Here is a 21,123-nt window from a genome sequence, read left to right on the forward strand (position 1 = left end):
AAATTAGGATCATTGTACAGCCATGCTTCACCGACCGTGCCACGAGCTAAAATGTGGATATCGTCGGTTGCTTGTAGAAAAACTGGTTTTACGTCACTCCTGCAAGTTGAAGTAAAAGTTCGTTTTTTTTGCATCACCAAGTGAAGGTGAGATTACAGGGCCAGGGCACCGCCGCAGTACTCCCCCTCCAGCAAATACTACAAGTATTTGGGATTAAATCGAACTCTCCGGCCAGATCGTGTCGTTGTCTGCGGAGGTTCAGTAAATTGTGTGGTCGTTGGAGTTATCGCAGCATGAGGTAATTTTGATATCACAGTTCGCTCAATGTCTTTGAGGAGGAAAGCCGGTTTTAGACGGTCAACACTGATCACTGAAGCTTTTCCAGAAATGTCCAGACAAAAAGTTTTTTCTGAACGACTGAGTACTCTATATGGTCCATCATAAGGAGCTTGAAGGGGTTTCTTTACACTGTCACGTCTCACAAACACATGAGAGCATGATTCAAGAGTTGGGTGGATGAAAACTTTTACGTTTGCATGTGATGAAGTTGGAATTGGTTTCAGTTCTGACATGCAGGTTCGAAGTTTTTGAAGGAACTCGTGTGGATCAACATTTGAAGTTGACGGATCGAAGAACTCCGCTGGTAGTCGTAGGGGGGTTCCATAGACGAGTTCAGCACTGGTGCATCCTAGGTCCTCTTTTACGGCAGATCTTAGTCCAAGAAGTACAATGGGAAGGGATTCAGTCCATTTTATATTGGGGTGGCATTTGAGACCTTGTTTAAGGGCTCTGTGAAAGCATTCGACGAGACCATTGCTAGAAGGATGGTACGGTGTTGTACGCACTCTAGTTGCTCCGATCATTCGAGACAGTTGAAGAAAAAGGTTACTCTCGAACTGACGGCCTTGGTCTGTTGTGATTACAGAAGGAATGCCGAACCTAGAAAACCAATTGTTCACGAGTGCTCGGGCTACCGTTTCGGCAGTAATCTCTGGGATGGGGATAGCTTCAGGCCACCTTGAGAATCTGTCAATGCACGTCAAGAGATACTGGTATCCATCAGAAGGAGGGAGCGGTCCGACAAGGTCGATGTGGATATGATCGAACCGTCGAGATGGTAACTCAAATGGTTGCAGAGGAGACCGTGTGTGTCGGATCACTTTGTTTTTCTGACAGCTGACACAGGAACGAGACCATTCTACAACATCTTTGGCTATGGATGGCCATACAAATCGAGAAAGAACAAGCTTCTTCGAAGCACGGATTCCAGGATGTGTCAAATTGTGAAGAGACATAAAAATACTTTTTCGAAATTCTTTTGGCACGTATGGACGAACTCTGTCATTGCTGGTGTCACAATATAAGGGGTATGGGCCGTCCAATTTCATAGTTTGCAACCTCAAAGTCATTGTAGAGTTTTCGCATTCAGTGAGTAGTTTCTTTAGTTCCTCATCAGCTCTTTGGGCATCAGCGATTTTAAGAAAATCAATTGGTGGAAGCTTTATTGAGTTTAATCGTGAGAGTGTGTCGGCTACTACATTATCACTTCCAGAAACATGGCGAATTTCAGTACTGAATTGAGCTATAAAATCTAATTGTCGAAGCTGGCGCGGTGAGCATGAATCTGAATTTTTTTTAAAGGAATAAATTAAGGGACGATGGTCGGTAAATATTATGAAATTTTGCGCTTCAAGATTATGGCGAAAGTGTTTAATAGCTGCATACATGGCAAGTAATTCGCGATCATAGGTACTGTATTTTTTTTCAGTTAATGAAAGTTTACGGGAAAAGAAACCGAGGGGCTTTGGTCCACTAGGAGTATCAGTATTTAAAACAGCGCCAATAGAGGTATCGGAAGCATCTACCATTAACGAAAGTTGCTGATTAGGTGTTTGATAACTAAGAATAGCAAAATTAGCTAATTCTTGTTTGCATTTTTCAAATGCCGAAATTGCTGCGCCTGTCCACTGGATCAAGCGTTTGTCGTTTTTCTTCGAATCTCTCAAATATTCAGTTAGAGGAGCTTGTGTGGCTGCGGCATTTTTTAAAAAACGGCGATAAAAATTTATCATAGCTAGAAAACGTTTAAGTTGGACAACTGTCTCAGGTTTGGGGAAATCAACTATGGCTTGTACTTTTTCAGGTAAAGGTTGAACACCCTCTGAAGAAATCAGACAACCGAGAAATTTAACGGATGATTTTCCCAACACGCACTTTGATGGGTTAAGTTTAAGGCCGTAATGAGAAAAACGGGTAAATATTTCTTGAAGATGTTGGATGTGTTCGTCTTCATTAGCTGAAGCTATGAACACGTCGTCAAAGTATGGTATGCAAAAGTCTAAGCCTGTTAAAACTTGGTGCATAAACCTTTGGAAAGTTTGACCAGAGTTTTTTAAACCGAAAGGCATGTAAACGTATTCGAATAGTCCGAATGGAGTGGTGACTGCTGTTTTGGGAATATCCGGAGGATTCACCGGAATTTGATGATACGCTCTCGTGAGATCGACAGTTGAAAAAATCTTCTTACCGTAAAATAATTGAGTGCAGTCCTGAATATGTGGAACTGGGTATCTGTCAGGAACTGTTATGGAATTAAGTTTTCGGTAATCTCCGCAGGGACGCCAATTACCATTCGACTTCCTAACTACGTGTAGTGGGCTAGCCCAAGGGCTTTTTGATGGTCTTATAATCCCTTGAGTTAAAAGAAAATCAAATTCTTCCCTGGTCGCTTTCATAATTTCGGGCGATAAACGCCTTGGCTTTGAAAATACAGGCGGTCCTGTAGTTTCTAAAAAATGGTAAACGGTCGAAGGAGTAGGCGTAGGATTTGCATGAGATGGGTTTGTCAATTCCCGAAAGCGGGACAATACCCTATCAAATTTTGAGTCTCCTAAGTGAATAGTTAAACTACTTGGAAAATCAATATTAGCAATCTTTCCTCGTGATGTTAGTTTAGTTAGATTATCGATTAATCGGCTATTTTTTACATCAACTAATAAATCGAAATGTCTCAGAAAATCGACACCAATAATTGGTTGTTTAACATCGGCAACAACAAAACGCCAAGTGAAAGGCCTACGAAGGTTAAAATCCAAAGTTAAAATTTTTGTTCCGTATGTTAAAATTTTAGTACCGTTTGCTGCGAATAATACTAAATCATCAGAAACTTTAGTATCAGATGCATAACGCTTTGGCAAGACAGACAAATCAGCGCCAGTATCAATAAGCAAATTAAGGTTACTTTTTTGATCGGCCAATAAAATACGATTAATGTGGCGATCGGTATGGCCTTCGTGCGATCGCCTGTTTAGTTTTCCGAGTAATTGCATGGAGAATTACATTTTTTAGCGCGATTACCAAAATTTGTATGATAAAAACAATATCCGTTTTCAGGTTCTTTATATTTTCTGCGAGCTCTAGAATTGCTGCGATGTTGAGAATTCTTTCTTTCTCTGTTCGGGTTTCGAGACTGTCTCACATAAGAAGTGAGTTCGCTTACTTGTTTAGTGAGCTGAGCGACTTGCAATTCGAGTGCAGACGTTTTATCAGCGGCGACAGTGTTTACGTGTTGATGCGAGGTGAGATCATTGATTTTGTCAGCAACTGAAGCTAGCTGGTCTAATTCATCATTGAGGGCTGCCAAAATAGTTTGTACGTTGTTAGGGAGTCTACCAAGCCACAAAGATTTTAAGAGAGGAGTGCCCACATTATCACCTGCGAGTGCTCTCATTCGTGTTAATAATTGGGAAGGTCGCTGGTCACCTAATTCCAGCCCTTGAAGAAGGGTCCGAATTTTTGATTCCTCACTCTCGGAATGCAGCTCAATTAATCGTTTTTTGATAGCTTCGTATTTCTCAGTGTTAGGAGGTTTTAAAACAATATCGCTAATCGAACTTAAAACATCTGAGTCGACCGCTGCAAGTACGTAATTAAACTTTGTATCATCGGTGGAAATTTTAGCCAAACTGAATTGTGCTTCTAGCCGGACAAACCACAAGGCGGGATTTGATTTCCAAAACGGAGGTGGTTTGACTGCCACGTGAGCAATTTGATTTTCGTCTAGAGTTTCGTTAGGCATTGCGGAATGTTTAAACAAATTAAAAGAAAATTCTCAAATAAGTCGTGAATTTAGTTAACAAATTTGATTATTGATTATTATTAAAAATAATGTAAAAATTGAAGAACGCGAACATTGCTATAACAAAAATGCCATGTTTAGTGAGAAGTAAAAATAACTATTAAATTAGACGGTAATAAAAAATAAAAAAAGCCACACAAGAAAATAAAAGTTACCGCGTGATACCCCTAGTGGAAACCAATTTAAAAAAATAAACTTACTGAAATTGTTGAAGCGCCATATCCTGAGTTGATGTTGAACGCGTGTTCGAAAAAAGGGTCACCAATTTGGTAAATTGAGTTTTATAAGCATTAAAGCAAATTACCAATTAAAGTTTGAAGAATAAATTTTAATTTAAACATAATTAATTACAAATAAATACAGAAAGTTAAAAATGAAATTAGGATCATTGTACAGCCATGCTTCACCGACCGTGCCACGAGCTAAAATGTGGATATCGTCGGTTGCTTGTAGAAAAACTGGTTTTACGTCACTCCTGCAAGTTGAAGTAAAAGTTCGTTTTTTTTGCATCACCAAGTGAAGGTGAGATTACAGGGCCAGGGCACCGCCGCAGGTACTTAGAATTTTAAATATATATATGTAAAATTCTAAATTATAAAATTCTCGTCATCAAAGGAAAACACACACATGTATATATATATATATATATATATATATATATATATATATATATATATATATATATATATATATATATATATATATATATATATATATTGATGAGGTCAAATGGAGTAAAATTGTAAACTGCATTTTGAAATAACTAGGAATGCAATAAAATAAAGTTTCTAAAATGCCAAATTCATATGTTCAGTGTTTTCACTACAGCGCGAGAATCTCGCATATTTTTTCTTTTCTCTCATTTAACAATGATTACCGCGAGTAATTCGCGCATTCTATAAATTAATTTCAAAATTCGCAAATTTCTCGCATTTTGGAAAAACATTAGAATTACCACACTTAGAATAAAGTCCGTTTCACTTTTCTTCCTTGATCTTTCAACATCTGACCCGTTATCTAGCTTCCCCATTTACCAGTATTGTTCAGAACCTTTTCTAACAACAGAAAACAACCCCTTTCAGAACACATTTCTCTGCAACCACATGTTTACCGTAAGGTTTCTTCACGTAAGACGTTCAAATTTTTAAATAATTAATGCACTAATGTAAAAATACCTTGTAACAGCAAAATCTTCTATGATGATGCAGCAAAAATATTCAATGCTTTTAAAAACAGAAGACGTTAAAAATGTGTTATAATTAAAGAAATGATTTTTTTTCCAAGAGTTTTTGTGTTTTTTTAGTTTTTAGAAATCTCACTTAACTTTTTGAAATCTCACCCTGTTTCTGAGAAAGGGTGAGAAATTCTCTCTCTTCAAAAAATGGGTGAGAAATTCTCATCCATTTTTTTTTCTATGATGAAAACACTGTATGTTGCAATTATTATAAAAAAATTATATTTCATAATAACTTTCATTTAATAGGTAAATTCATTTATTTATTTTGAGTCTACAAAATTATTTCAAGATTAATATTAGATTACATACATGTGATTGTTGTGCAAGGAATTTCACTCATTTTTTCAAATTATCTATCCAATATATTACTAAGCATAACCATATAACAATTTATCATCAGTTATATTAATAAGATATTTAAAAAAAAAAAGATTTTATGATTATATGGAGAAAGACTATTTTAACATAAATTGATTGCATATTTTTTTAATGACATACTTTTCAGGCACAGTACTGACATAAGGCATGACAACTTTGTCCACAAATGATCCAAAACCAAGCCGAAAATTACTGGTAATGTTCCCCATTTCTCCAGATAGTTTATTGCCAAGTTCTGCTAATTTTTCTTTATCATCTTTCATAGAATTGGAAAGATCCATTAAGTAGTACAAATCAACTGGGTAATCTTCTGCTTGACGAAATTCAACCACAAGAGGGAATGGAGAATCTTAAACAAATAAATAAATGAAATAAATCAAATTTTTTTCATTTTTTTTTTACTTGAAATAGTTTTTAAAATTAACACCTAACAAGAAGTTTATAAGCAATGTCTGCAAAAAAAATTATAAGTATCAATTAAATTAAAATAAAGCAAAGGGTCAAAATCAGGCTAAATTTTCAAGTAATTTTTACATAAATTTCATATTTAAAATTTTTTATACTAAGATTCTGCTTGCAATGATTGATTTTGAAAAAGAAATAATTCACAGTTCCTATCTCTGCTCAAACAACCACTCATTTGTACCTTGATCTTGAGGAAAATATTTTAGATATAGATCTTGTAGCAAGATCTATATCTAAAAAGAAATACAGAAAACTATATAACTAGCTACTATTTAAAATGAGAAAGAAATATCAACCATAAAAAAACTTTAAGGCAAAAATAAAGTGCAACATTTCATAAATGTTGAATATAATTTATTCATTAGATGCTTTTTTCTTTAACAAAAGGGACACATAAAGGAAATTGGTTAAAAAGTCTAGTTCTGATTAAAGCCTTCATGATTAAAATAAGATTAAAGATTAAAATTAATTACATTTTTCAGTACCTCATTATACTTACTTGGTCTTAACTTTAAAGTAATTTCTTGAGGTTTTATTTGAATTGCTTCCCCTTCTTTCACACCCTTATTGCTAAGTTCATGGTCCTGTAATAAAATTAAAATTCAGTAAACAAAAGTATATTTAATAGAAATTATATTACATTTTAATCCTGTTAAATAATTCCCTTATATCTTGAGATTAAACAGGGGTTTTAGGCTCAAGTGATTTGAAGTGATTTCTTAATCTATAGTGACAATTGTTTGCAGTATTTAATCTGTTACTTATTTCAATTTAGATATAATTATTTCTTGTTGTGAATGAGCCTAGATATTAGAACTGTCCAACATTTTCAAACCTGTAGTCTCCAATAATCATTGGCTGTAAAGGGTGCATAAAAAAAAAGAATAACTATTGATCAAATGATCAGATTTTCCCATTCAAGGACTTATTTTTTAAAGTTTCAGGTGATCTCAAATAGGCTAATTAATTAGTGGAGACAATATTTAAAATTACAGAATCAGACACAAAAACGCACTTTCTCAGTTTTTTTAAAATTTATAATTCTCACCCAAAATATAGGGAGTAGCCGTTATTTGGGAAATATGGTCCCAACCCCTTAATAATAATTTTACTTTAGGTTTCTTTGGGGGGAGGACGGGCTAATATTTTAGGGTTTTGCCCTAATGAGCATCTTACATATTCTATCATTTACAGATTTAAAGTTGATGAATTTATTTCACAAATTTGTGCTTATTATTAATTCAATTGACATGTAGTGGCTCTTTTTCTTGGCAACTATAGTAAAAGCTACACGTTCTTTCATTTAAATTTCCATGTCTAAGCTATCTTATTTCTTGAATAGTCAGGACATCTATTTCGTATTTGTTAACTACATCAGTTGGATTCTTTAACACTCCTCCTTTACATAAAGTGCCTGTTTTAATTTCCTTTCTCATTCCAAGTCACCTGGATGCGTTCCATTCAGTTTATACTTTTTGAGATTTTTGAACACATTACATACAGGATGAAGTCGTTAGTCTCATGCTCAACCCCTAACCTGGAGAGACAGGTTGTAGCATTTTTTCTGTTGTCTTACCACAAATTACCCAAGACAAGGTAGTAACTAAGTAAAATCAAAAAACAAAAACCTTAATAGCTACCTTAAGTTTTTGCATACTTTGACCAGGCATTACAATGTGATCATCCTTACATCTACCTCTAAGATTACCAGTGTAGTCACATCTTCTACTACCATCTTGAGTAAAATCCTACAGTAAGAGACATTTCAAGTATAATTTCTTTTATAAACAATCCTAATAATTCAGTTTATTTTACAATTAAACTGTAAATTAACTATAAATAGTTACTTTTCACATGAATAATAAAGATAAGTGTGAATTCATAACTAGTGCTTATATCAATATTACTTAATCAAAAAATTCCTTAAAAAAAGAAAGAAAAAATGTAACGGCATTCTTAAAAGACTTAACCAACAATATTATATAATTTCCGTTATAATAATTAAAGAAAGTAGCTGGAAATTTTAATTTAGTATAAGTCGGAATCAGAATCAAGCTCTCTGAAAAGTGTGGAGTAAGACTCGAATTCGAACATTTTAACTACAGACTTCACTGCTTTAATCGTCAATACGGAATCGAGCAAAAAACTGAAAGACACAATAACTAGAGTAAAATCTTTACCATGGTTTTATTTATTGCCTTTCTTTACACAGTGGCTTCCTGTTCTAAAATTAATAGTAAAATATTTTTGAAATTTTTCTCATGAAAATAAAAATTGTAATTAGTATTATTTGGCATGATGCTATTCTTCAAGGCCATCTCAAGATAGACAAAATTTATCACAATCAAGCAATTTTCTAAAGTAAGTACTTATACCTTTCAGAAAACCGTAAGAAACCTATTTCCTCAGTACAGTAGTATATTTGGTAGCGATTAAAAACTGCACCAATTACCATAGTACAAGCAGTACTAATTACCAAAATTACTTAATCATTATTGGCATTAAATAGTTAATAGCATATAATATTATTAATATTTCAACTTCAGGTTCCATATAAACCCCAAAATTAATTATTCATAAATAAATAACAAAAAAAATATTACATACCTCTTGAGAACACCATGCACATTCAGGATCAGCTGTAATGCAATCTCCACATGTTTCTCTAGAAATGCATGGATTTCCAGTAAGCCTTTCAGGTGTTGGAAAGGCTTCAAATTCAGAGTGAGAAGAACCTTTGCCTAGAACAAAGAAATATAGTTTACATTTTCATGAAATGATAATGCGGACCCACCATTAGGTAGGTGCCCAGCGACTCATCTTATTCAGCATATATAATTTGGAGTTAAACATAAATGAAGAAACCTTAAAATTATTTTCAATATACCTATCAATATATTGAATATAGTCACACAGGGCTCAGAATTAATGGCGGATCAACATCACTAAAATCTTACACAAACCACGCTAAAATAACACCGAATGGTCTTGCATACCAGCTACTTACAAAACAGTATACTTCATAATTATGAATATTACACATTATGTGTATTTTTTTCTATCATTTAATTTCATTTTAAAAACATTTTAAAAATATTTAACACAACTATCTACTTATGGTAAAAATGCAATACTTAACTCGTTTAATAAAACATTGACTTATATAAAGCTTCATTAAAATTTTTATAAAATTTGTTTTAGGTAAACTAAGTAATTTTGAAAAATAATAACAAGAAACAATTAAAAAATAAGAACTATTATCAAATTAAAATAGAATTTTCCTACAACATACAAAAACTAAGAAACTTTTATTCTTTTATTTCAGAAAACATTTACAATTAAAAATATTAATTTATAATTTTAAATGTTAATATTAAAATTTCACTCAAAAACACATCATTTCACAATATGTCTCATCTGCTGATATCACAGTAACATCTAATAAATAGGTATTTATTTTTAAATTGTTAGCAGTAGCATAGCCTTGAATACCCCTGGTTTCAAGAACATTTCATAATACAGTTGGTTTTTATCATCATTAATTTAATTCATTTATTTACACCATTTTTCCTTCTTATATTTTTAGTATTCGTTTGTTTTACTGTATTAACTGAAGTAAAAATAGTCTAAAAGTCTTTTTATTCATCTACTAATATTTCCTACATTTGTTGACTATTTTTCTTCTTCTTTGGAGTGAAAATATTTATGAATTTAACATAGTAATAGGTGTCTAATCTTGTCGTCATTCAAAAATATACAAGTAAATTCAAAAGGATACAATACTTTATGAGGCATATGATGAACCGAAATAAGAGTTTATAAAATTTTAACAGCTTAATTAATAAAATTATGTATTAAACAAGGCTAGTTAAAGTAGTTTCAATTTTACTTTCATCAGTTTTTCATACTTTAATCTTTTTGTACATTTTTATTAATATTAATATAAAAACATTATTTTGTCATAATGATGTCCATACTACACTGAAATTTCTGACTATGCTTCTGATTTTAAACATTGATAAAATTAATGTTTTTTAAAAAAGACAGAAAATATGAATATTTTTTTAAAGGAACGAATAACATGTAAAATATAGTTAACTAATGAAACAGGTGAACTTACTTTGGGCTAAGCAAAATTTGATTAAAACAGAAAGTAATATATAAGGCACCATTGTTACTTCTAAAAAGAAAAAGGTTTAGTTATAAAACATATTTTTTTAATAAAGTAAGCATAATAATTCAAGAAAACAACACAAAGTTGCAATTTATTTAAAAAAACAGTATTTGAGTTTAGGTTTTGCTACGAGTTTTATCTTTTCATTTAGCAACTTTCTGATATGTATTTTTAGTTTCTTATAGACCACTGCCTGGTAATTATCAAAACCTGGCGATCATTCTGGTGTAGATATTTACAAATACAGAAATCTTTCTGAAACTTTTAAATAAATTGTAAGTTAAAATCAAAAACAGGCTTGTTATGATCCATGATCATACTTTGATTACTTTTTAATATTTAATACTTTTTTGGGCTACTTGTGGATTTTAATATATTTTTAAAAGATTTAATTAAAAATAATGATTATCGAAAAAATAACTTACGAAATACAAATAACATATACCTTGACTTTTTTTCTTAAAAAAAAAACAATCATTAAAATAAACGATACTAATTAAGATAATTTTCAATTATGTCAAACTAAATATGTGACTTTGCTATGTTATGGAAACAGAAAATATTACAAACAAATATAAAAAAGTCACCGTTGGTTTTTAAGAAATTATTATGGGGTGTGACGGGCGTTGGCTTCAGAGTTCCCTCACTGTATTAGTTTGTCAATGTAATAAACTTTTAAAATGCTTATAAATAAGAAATCGAAACATTTTAATTACAGTAAATATTTATAAATTGTAGCCTTGTGGCACATTTAAAATAAGACCATATCATGAGAATGTTAAATCTAAATCACAGATTGCAGTAAAAACGCTTAAATTAAAAAGAAATTGGACAAACTATAAAATTTAACACATGGAAATTAATATTTGATAAGAAAATCATTAAATACATGGGATTAGATGTTGAAAAAATCAATATTAATATTAGAAAAATAAAATAATTAAAACATATAGAGCAAGTTCGAAATTTTAGAAACCAAGAAAAGAAACACTTCGCAAAAAATGAAGTAAAATAATTTAGTCTAATTTCATGAAATTGAATAAATTAAAGAAAGTTTTTAATAAAAACTACAATTGAAGACAACACTTACTGATGATATTGTTTACACGAAAAGCAAGCTTTGTCTATTTATGGTTTTTCATGTCGCGATGAAAGAGTGTCACTCAGATCCTGAAATATGACGTCACCGGAAGAGGGTGAGGCATAAGTGCCCACCACATTTTTTCTCATTTTATCCCTAGAAGAGAAGAAAAAGGATTAAAATAGGGAAAAATAAACTTTTCGTCGCAGTCAGGGAATAAGAACTCTCTATACTCTCTCTTTTTTAATACTTATGGCCCGTGGCCTTTTTAATACTTATTTTCGTTGCCAAGCGTATGGCAACACTTCGAATGTTTTTGTTGTATCTGTTTTGCCATGGACATCTGCGATTTGAATAGGGTCTACAATTTATGGTTTATGATCTACATCTGATAAATTTTATTTTTATTTAGACTCTGGGTTTTGGTAAGATGTTCAAAATGTTTTTTATTATATGCTTGTGCCGCGTGTTAAATGTCTTTGCATAGTTTTTTGAATCTTAATTGATATGATATAGGGGGATATTCCCGTATGATAAGTGTTATATACATTTGTTAACTAATTAGTTTGCATTGGATTTGGCGGGATTTGCCAAGGCCAGTAAAAATCTTTCATATGACTATTATAACTAGCTATTGCCCGATCTACAGATTCTGAAATGTCTAATATGACTTAAGTAAGCTTGAAAATTTTAATAATTTAAATATTTCAGAAAGATGTTTTGATCTGATTATTCCCAGTTATTCTTTTTTTGTGCTCATGTTGATTTCTATCTCTCCTTTGACAGAGATATTAATGTATCACTAAATGTTTGCTCCAACTAAAATTGTCCTGGTTGCTAAAGAGATTTTGTAATTATTCTGCCATAGATCATGTTTAAAAATTCATGTCTGGAGGGTAATTATTAGTGATGTAACGAATAGTGATGGGGTCGAATACCGAATATTAAGTTTCACTTTTGAAATTTTAATTTTGTAATTAAATAATTTTTAAATTAAAAATGAAATAAATATTAACAAATTTGCTTTTTTAAACTTTCTATATTTTAAAAAAAATTAAACAACTTGATAACAAATTTGCAACAAGAAAACGTTTTTATTTATGTAACATTCTTGAATACACTTATGTATTATACAACTTAAATTGTGTAAATGTTAGATTTTCTAATAATTAATGCAGTGAAATGTAACTCTGCAATATTCACGATTAAATATATTTAAAAGCACATTTAAAAAAATATCTTTCTTTATTATTATGAATTTATTCAGCCAAATATCTAATAATATTCATATTAGGCCGAAAAAAATTCAGTATTCGCCTAGGCCGAATATTCGTCAAAAGGGCCGAATACCGAATAGTGACCGAATATTCGTTACATCCCTAGTAATTATGAATTATACCTTTCTAGTTGGTCTCCATGTGTGATATATTTTTTTAAAATTTCTTCTGGGCCATTGCCTGGAAGTTGCCTAAATTTGATGATTTTTTTTTAGCTTAGGTACTGATGGAAAATTTCATTTAGTTTAAAATATTAGATGGAAAATATCATTTTAAACAATGTATATGTTTACAGAAATAATGTAATTTTTACAGTAATAAATATAAAACAATGACTTTCATTTTTGAGAGTGGGGTGACAGACTTTCTATTGAATTGCTTTTTTAAATAATAGTTTAATTCAGTACTGAGAAAACAAAGCCAACTAAATAAAATAACCATTAAATAAAAGTGAAGGAAAAATTAACATTTAGTTAAATTTTAAAAAAATAAAATATATAATTTTAAGTTAATCAAGTTACTGTACAGGGAAAGAAAAGATTGATATATATATATATATACAGGGATCTGTCCAGGCCAAATTTACTACCGTTGAGTGGTACCTTAAAAAATTCAACTTTAGGAAAAAACGGTAGTTTCACACAATACTTTTTCTTCAAATTTTATTTTTGTATCCCGTAAGAAACGATAAATCCATATTTTTGTGTTGATTTTTTTAATATAATTCTTAATTTTTCACAAATTATGTCTAAATTTTCACAAAATAGGTACCTCTCAAAAAAACCTAGACAGACCCCTGATATATATATATCGATTCACAGTACCCTTATGGTGTGTAATTCCTGAATAAATTTTGTTTTCAATTTAATTTCTAAAAATCAGTTTTGATGGTTCATAGTGTTGTTGTTGATACAACTTTATACTTCAAATTGATATAAAAACTTTATTATAACTAATATTAACAGACCTGACCCTCAGGCTTTAAACCTGGGTATCGGCTTTTATGTCGAACCTCATAGGACAATATTTTCTCTGGAATTTCTCTCTGTAAAAACATGATTTATTCTACTGTCACACAACCAATAAAATTGTATTAAGTCCAGATAATGTGTAAATAGAGAGATTATATAAGAATGAGGCAAACTGCCATAAGATGCAGTAGATTAAGTAGTAGTCAAATGTATATTATTATTCAACTATTTTTGAAGAAAATATGTTATCTCATATACATACTGTATTTTCTCATTTACATTAATGATTAATGTATTACATTAATGAGAATGTTGCTTCAGGTTTATCCTTATATTGCTGCTCTAGTCTAAGAAGTCCCAACCTATTTCTTTTCCTCAAAGGTGATAAAACAATATCTACATTTTTTCAACCTCTCTCCCACATTCATTGCTCATTTACTCCTCAACTGTAAAAAGACTCCTGATTAAAATTTAATTAAATAATTCAATTTGTAGTAAATTTGTATTTTGATTTTAAGTTTTCTATGGGAAAAAAAATTAATCATAAAAATTTTGTTTGGCTACGGATTTTTAAATTTGGCTAATACATTTGATATTTGGTTAATTCACTGTTTTCACTACAGAGCGAGAACGCAAGAATCTCGCATATTTTTTCTTTTCTCGCAATAAAAAATGATTAATGCGAGAAGTTCGCGCACTCTATTAATCAATTTCAAAATGAGCGAATTTTGGAAAAAATTTCGTCTTTTGCCATTTTGAATAAAATTCTTTCACTTTTCTTCCTTGATCTTTCATTATTTTGAACATTGGTCCTTGTTATCTAGTTTCCCTATTTACTAGTATTGCTCAGAACCGGTGCAAACAGCAGAACACCCTCCCCCCTGAACCACGGAACCCCTTTCATGACACATTTCTCTGCAACCACGTGCTCACCATAGGTAAGGTTTCTTCGTGTAAGACATTTATATTTTTTGTGCATGAATGTAAGATGGACAAATACCTTGTTAAGGCGACATCTTCTACTTCGTAACGGACAAATGAAAATGAAACAAATGTTGGTAGAAAAGAAACGATCAAAACGAAACAAATATGGATATTTTTCAGCCAAATAAATATAATAGCTGATGAAAAAGTAGATATAGAACATTTTCCATATGATGATGCAGCAAAAATATTCAATTAGAAGATGTTAAAAATGTATTATAATTAAAGAATTTTTTTTCCCAAGTCTATTTTCCAAGTCTATTATTTTTTAATTTTTAGAAATCTCACTTAACTTTTTGAAATCTCACCCTGTTTTTGAGAAAGGATGAGAAATTCTCTCCCATTTTTTTTCTGTAATGAAAACAATGGTTAATTTATTGGCTAATAATTTGAAGTCCTGAGTATGGGCCCTTCATTTGCATTCCTGAAAGTTATTAATTACCATTAAAATTAATGAAAATTCATACAAAAGTCATAATTTTCAATTTATTGTGCTAAGTTTATCACACATAAGCTATAAACATGTTTAATTTTAGAATTAGCTTAATAAAATAAGTGTACCCTATCACTTTCTACATGTTTTTCAGATCAGAAATGGCTTTCAAGTTACTTACTAATTTTTGATGATCATTGTAACATGTGTCATATCATCCATTCTACCTGCCCTATACCTTGTACATTATTATTATTAAAGAAGAAGTACAGAATTATCTGATAACTTATGCTTAAGTATTAGTCCTTATAATTCTGAATAAAACAAGTCTCAAAATACTATGAAATCAATTAAAATTTATATAGCAATCACATTCACCTTTAAAATAAATTTAAAATCTTTGACTCATAATAACAATAATATTTTAAAATGGTTTAAAATATAATTTTCAGTTACAAGCAGGTGACTTATTTTAAATTGAAGTCTACTTTCAAATAAAGTTGTACGATTTTAATTGATGATTTAAATGAAAAACTTTTTCCTTGTTTGTATTGACTAGTTTTATCATTTTCAGTGATTTCTATTTGAAGGGTTTTTGTTGTTGTCCTGATTTTTATCGTTTTATCCTGATATTCCTTATTTTCTTTGTTTCTTCAAAGAGGACTAACTTGTGATTTGAAAAGAATCAAAATTAATTTTAAAAGAAAAGAATTTTTTTTTATTTCAGTAGGAAAAATATAAGAAAAAGTAGACAATATTAAGGTCAAAACAAGCAATTTTTTATTTTTTTATTATTTTTTTAAAATAAAAATATGGAATCTAAAATCTATTAAATGAAAAGGAGTTAACAGGAAGAATGAAATCCCTACTATCTTTATCACCCCCTTTCTTTTTCTTCCGAAGAACTAATTATTGCTGAATCAAAAACAAAATGATTTTCTACCATGTTTTCCTATAAGACAGTCACAGAATAGCATTACCTTTTTAGAGTTCTACCAATAATGAATTTAATTTTATGATTTATTAAAAATCAAGAGAAGTTTAATGATATCTTAAAAGTAGTGAGATTAGTGCAATTATTTATTATATCAAAGAATAGAAGAGGAATAAAAGGGTAAAGAGAAATTGTTGTAAAAAACACTTAAAAAAAACTTGCAGTCCATTTTAAAGAAATAGTAAGCCATTCTTCCATGTTACAATTTCATAATTTTTAATAAAAGAATCTATTTAAGTAGCTACGTGCTTTGCTGAATTCTAAAATATGCCTGATATAAAAGTTAAATACTACTACGAGGATCTTGTCGCAGCTGTATTCTGTAAAATATTTCACTTTTGTGACTAAACTATTATTTTGTACCAAAAATTATTTGTGACTATTGAAGCTGTTTCAGAGACTCCTTATGTATTATTTTGGTTTCTTTAAGTACGTTTTGTTATTTTATCATGATGAACTGAAAATTGTTCCCTGATCTGAGGGAACATGCAAGGGTGCCACTCTTACGTCTGAGTGAAAACTTCAGTCTTATTAGTTAGATTCTTTTAATTTTGAGTAACTTTTGTTTAAAATAAAAATTCATCATTTTCACTTTGAGTTTTCATTATCTAAAATTATGAAGTAATGTCATATTGCATTTTTTTAAAGTGTTTGTTTTGATACACTACAAATCTTAGTTGTTTTGGAGTAAGTGTAGCCTACATTTTTTTTTTTTTTAAATAAAAGGGTTAACCTATTTTTACCTAAGGATTTACCTAGAGTGTTAGAACACTTCAATTAACAAAAAAAAAAGAAAAAAGCTTGAAGAAATGTGTTGCACCAAAGAAAATATTTAAGATTTGGTTTGTTCAATTTTTTTTAGTTGTTCGTTTTTTCTTCTTAAAAATAGTTAACTATTTTCTGTATGTTTCTCTATTATTAATTATATTATATTTTTTTGTAGGTAAGATCATGTCTGATTCTGATGACTCTAGTGAATGTTTGCCAGATTTTTATTTACAGATTTCATCTGAATGCTCTAAATCTTCCAGAAAAGTAAGACTTTTATAATGATCATTCTGCTATGTTATGTTTTTTTCTTTATGTTTTGTTGACATGAAACATATGCAAATCAAAGCTACACTGCACAACCACGTTATACATGGTTAAAACTTTTTCATGTCTAAAAGTTTTAAGTTGTGCTTATATATGTAAGTTTTAATTATTTCCTTAAAATTTTTGTTTGCATTTTATTATGATCCTTAAATTATAGGGCTCATTATGAAATAGTTGTATATAAATAAATGGTGTTGTTATTTCACAGTATGGTATTTAGTTTGTCTGAATCAGGAAATTTTTATCTTATAGCTCAGGGGTTTCCAACTTACATGAGACCGGGGGCCACAATTAAAAACGCATATCAACTGGCTGGCCGAAACTTTATCAAAATTTTATGTAGGACTCTTTTATACTTGAAGGAACATTAAATATTACTGTCAGATTTTTACCAAGTTGTACAAAACAAAAGTATTGAATTACAAATTAAAATAAGAAGTAGATTTTAAAAAATATTTAATTGCATATTAAAAAATTCGGGCTACAATAACTTTAATGTGCATCCATGTATTAAACAATTAATGTGCAACAGATATCTAAATGTTAAGATATAAAACTTTAAAAAGGTTGGTATTAAAACTTACATAGTTTCACACAAAATGTTCAATGACAAAATTGAGTTTTGTCTGCTGCAACCATCAGAGAATAAATATTTACATTTAAAATTTTGGATGCAAACCCAGAGAAATAAATTTTTTTGCACCGTTGGTATGTTAAATTTCACAGAAACGAAGAAATTATGTTTTTTTTTTTAAACGAAAGAAAAGTATTTTAAACCCATAGTGATTTTTTACTAAAATTGTCCGCAAAAAATGACAAATAATATATTTTAGTTCGCGGGCTATCGCATGGCATTACAGACAATTTTCTGTATCAACAACTACAGAATCAAAATGTATAGCAGCATCTACAGCTGTGAAAGAAATTATGTGGCTTAGCTAATTGTTATGTGTCATGGGTGAAACATCAATGCATGATACAGAGGGTGTTTCTTTGAATATTGATAATCAAAGTACAATAAAATGAATAAAAAATCCTGTAAATCATAAGTACACCAAACACATCAATATTAGTTATCAATTATGAAAATTGCACACATCCTTGATATGCTCACTGAAGTCTTACCTAGAGACAGATTTTAAAAACCTACAATTTTCTTAAACTGTCTTGCTAGATTACAATTTTTTTTAAAGATTATTTTACTTTTTTGACAATTTAAAACTTTGGGGTGTTAAATATAACTCTCTTGTCTGCATCATTTATTTAACCTAAATTGGTTATTTGTTTACTTGTATCTGTGATTATTTTTGTTTTGTACTTTTGCAATTTCTTTTCATATTCATTTTTTTTATTAGTAAGAAATAAACCTTATCTTTCTTTGAAAAAAAAAATAGAATGCGTTACTGAATAATAATAATTAGTATTTTTTGTTGCTTAAAAGCCTCCCGCTTAAAGATTGGAAAGAAGTATTGGAAGTGATAAGCATTTATTGGGAAAGTCAGCTATTTGTTTTTATATTATTCATGGTAAAAACTTTTACATATCAAAAACTGTAAGGTTTTTTTTCCCTTTAGTACTATGTTAAGAAAAATTTCTATTTAATGTTTACTCTTTTAAAATATTTTAAGTGCTGTTCATAATTTTTTTTAAATCTAAATTTTTTTATTTCAATAGTCTGTTGCAGACTTACTTAATGAAACACAGGCAATGATCCAAGAATGTGAGAGTGCTGCTGCAGTAAAACAGAAAGAACAAGAATTGGCTAACTTCATAATTGACAGCAGTTCCCCAGAGCTAGAAGAAGATACAAATGAAAATGAAGTTTTTAAAGAAAGCGTAAAGATTTTTAATTTCCACAGTTCATTTGTTTTCTTCTGTTTAAATGATGTAACACTGGAAAGTTCAGGTCACTTGGATGATTTAACTAAATTTGAACACATTTTTACATCAAAGCGACCTTCTGTATTAGAACATGTTTTGTCTTCGGTGTTGTCAATTTTTACTTCAAATTTAGCAATTGAAACTTCTGTCAGTCAGACTAAAACATTTATAAACTTTTTGTTAAAAACTATGTGCACTCATAATGATGAAGGAACTGTTCAAGGCTGTTATAATGTAATAGAGCAAGTCATCAGAACTCAGTCTGAAGTGAAGTTTTCCAGTGAAGAGATATTTACATTTCTTTTCAATTATGGTAAAAAAAAATTTAAATTATTTTTATAAAAATGTTTGTGTTAATGAAATTCATGGAAAAGGCTTATTTCATTTAAAATCACATATAGTTTTTTGGTACACTTAAAAGATTTTTTTTATAGTTTAAAATTACAGGAGTTGAGCAAAATAATGGAAACACTTCCATGCTAAAACATTTTTTGATCTTTCTTAAAAAATACTTAGAGAATTTTTTTATAAATATAGAAATGTTTATGATATGCAATTTCTCATACTTACATTCAAAGTAGTTAAGAGCTTTCTGAGGTTTGAGGGACCAACAATAAATAAAAAAAGAAAAATAGTATTATTGAACACCCTATGCCAAGCAGTTAATTTGTTACTAGTAACAATTATTTTGGATAGTATATGCAATAATTGCACAAAATTTTTTAAACCTAGCGTGAATATTTACGGAGATGTTGACATTTTTATAATTATACAGCAAAAAGTCCCATATTCAGGCATCCGTTTAACTGGGTCTCTTTCTCCGGACACTTTTTAACGATGACACTTTTATATATAAACTAATTTTTTTGCTATAACTTTAAAAATATTCAATAAAATTAAGCGAAAAATTTGAAGCTGTTTTAAATTAATTGCAAAATTGTTGCTTTAAAATTTGAGAAATTTTTTTTTAAAACTGTGCAAAATATGAGTAATTAGAGTAGTTCTTTTATACTGTTCATTCGTGGGAAAACTATCTAATTATCTTCTATTAATTTTATCGTCTCTTAATTAATTAATTTATCTCTTAATTTTAATGATGAATTTTTTTTGCAATTAATAAAAAAATATGATTTGAATATCTTAAAAATTTCAAAGTTTCAAGCAATTTTTTAAGTAGTTTTTGTACTTTTTAATAGAAACTCAAAATAAGGGATTTTCTATAAAGATTGTTTTGTATAGTAAGACATAATACCTTACAATAAACATTAAGTACGAAAACTACCTAAAAAATTGCTTGAAACTTTGAAATTTTTCGAAATTATTCGACTTTTTTCATTAATTGCTAAATACGCTACGAAATTATGAAAAATTTTTTGTGCCCGTACGCAGTATAAAACACCTACTTTAACTACTCATATCTTGCACACTTTTCAAAAAATTTTTTTAACATTTTGAAGCAAAAATTTTGTAATTAAGTTTAAATTGCTCTGAAAATTTTGTTTACATTTATTGAATATTTTTAAAGTTATAGCAAAAACGTAAGATTAAAAAATGAGTTTTTTTAAATTTTTTTTTAAAAATAAAAATGCCGATATGTCCATTAATTTTTAAGCTAGGCTTACAAAACTTTGTGCAATTATGGCATATAATAACCAAAGTAATTCTTAGAAGCTTCAAATTTATTGCTACATATTTTGGCATACGGTGTTCCAAAGCACTATTTCCCATTTGTAATTTATTGTCAGTCCCTCAAACCTCTGAAAGCTTTAAACTTCATTGATAAGTATAAGAAATCGCATGATGTAAACACTTCCGAAGTTATAAAATGATTCTTTAAGTATTTCTTGAGAATAAAAAATGTAATAGGATAGCAATTGTATATGGGTCATTCTCACAAAAACAGTCATTTTTATGTCCCCAGTATATTTTATGTTTGTTTTACAGCTTACGAAAAAAAAAATTCAGGGAAAGTGTCCTTCGAAATGCAAGCTAACAAAAGAATAAAAATAAAATTA

The 21,123-nt window shown here is 29.7% G+C and overlaps 2 protein-coding genes across 2 annotated transcripts in view; one reads left to right on the plus strand and one right to left on the minus strand.

Annotated features, from left to right (window-relative positions):
- The window catches only part of mys (position-specific antigen beta subunit myospheroid), a 33,186-nt gene extending 21,468 nt beyond the window's left edge, over positions 1-11,718 (minus strand). The window contains exons 1-6 of the mRNA XM_087159766.1: positions 11,483-11,718; positions 10,339-10,398; positions 8,826-8,959; positions 7,859-7,966; positions 6,718-6,802; positions 5,874-6,102 (exon numbers count right to left, since the gene is read on the minus strand). Of these exons, the coding sequence (XP_087015892.1) occupies positions 5,874-6,102; positions 6,718-6,802; positions 7,859-7,966; positions 8,826-8,959; positions 10,339-10,390 (608 nt within the window). The 5' untranslated portion in view covers positions 10,391-10,398; positions 11,483-11,718. The remainder of the gene's footprint in view (positions 1-5,873; positions 6,103-6,717; positions 6,803-7,858; positions 7,967-8,825; positions 8,960-10,338; positions 10,399-11,482) is intronic.
- Positions 11,719-14,549: 2,831 nt separating this feature from the next.
- The window catches only part of LOC107441002 (uncharacterized), a 33,009-nt gene continuing 26,435 nt past the window's right edge, over positions 14,550-21,123 (plus strand). Inside the window, exons 1-3 of the mRNA XM_087159765.1 lie at positions 14,550-14,659; positions 17,076-17,167; positions 18,902-19,421. Of these exons, the coding sequence (XP_087015891.1) occupies positions 17,084-17,167; positions 18,902-19,421 (604 nt within the window). The 5' untranslated portion in view covers positions 14,550-14,659; positions 17,076-17,083. The remainder of the gene's footprint in view (positions 14,660-17,075; positions 17,168-18,901; positions 19,422-21,123) is intronic.

Source organism: Parasteatoda tepidariorum, chromosome 3, assembly GCF_982258835.1.
Source record: "Parasteatoda tepidariorum strain Cologne lab strain chromosome 3, Ptep-v5.0, whole genome shotgun sequence".
In the NCBI taxonomy this organism is placed as follows: domain Eukaryota; kingdom Metazoa; phylum Arthropoda; class Arachnida; order Araneae; family Theridiidae; genus Parasteatoda; species Parasteatoda tepidariorum.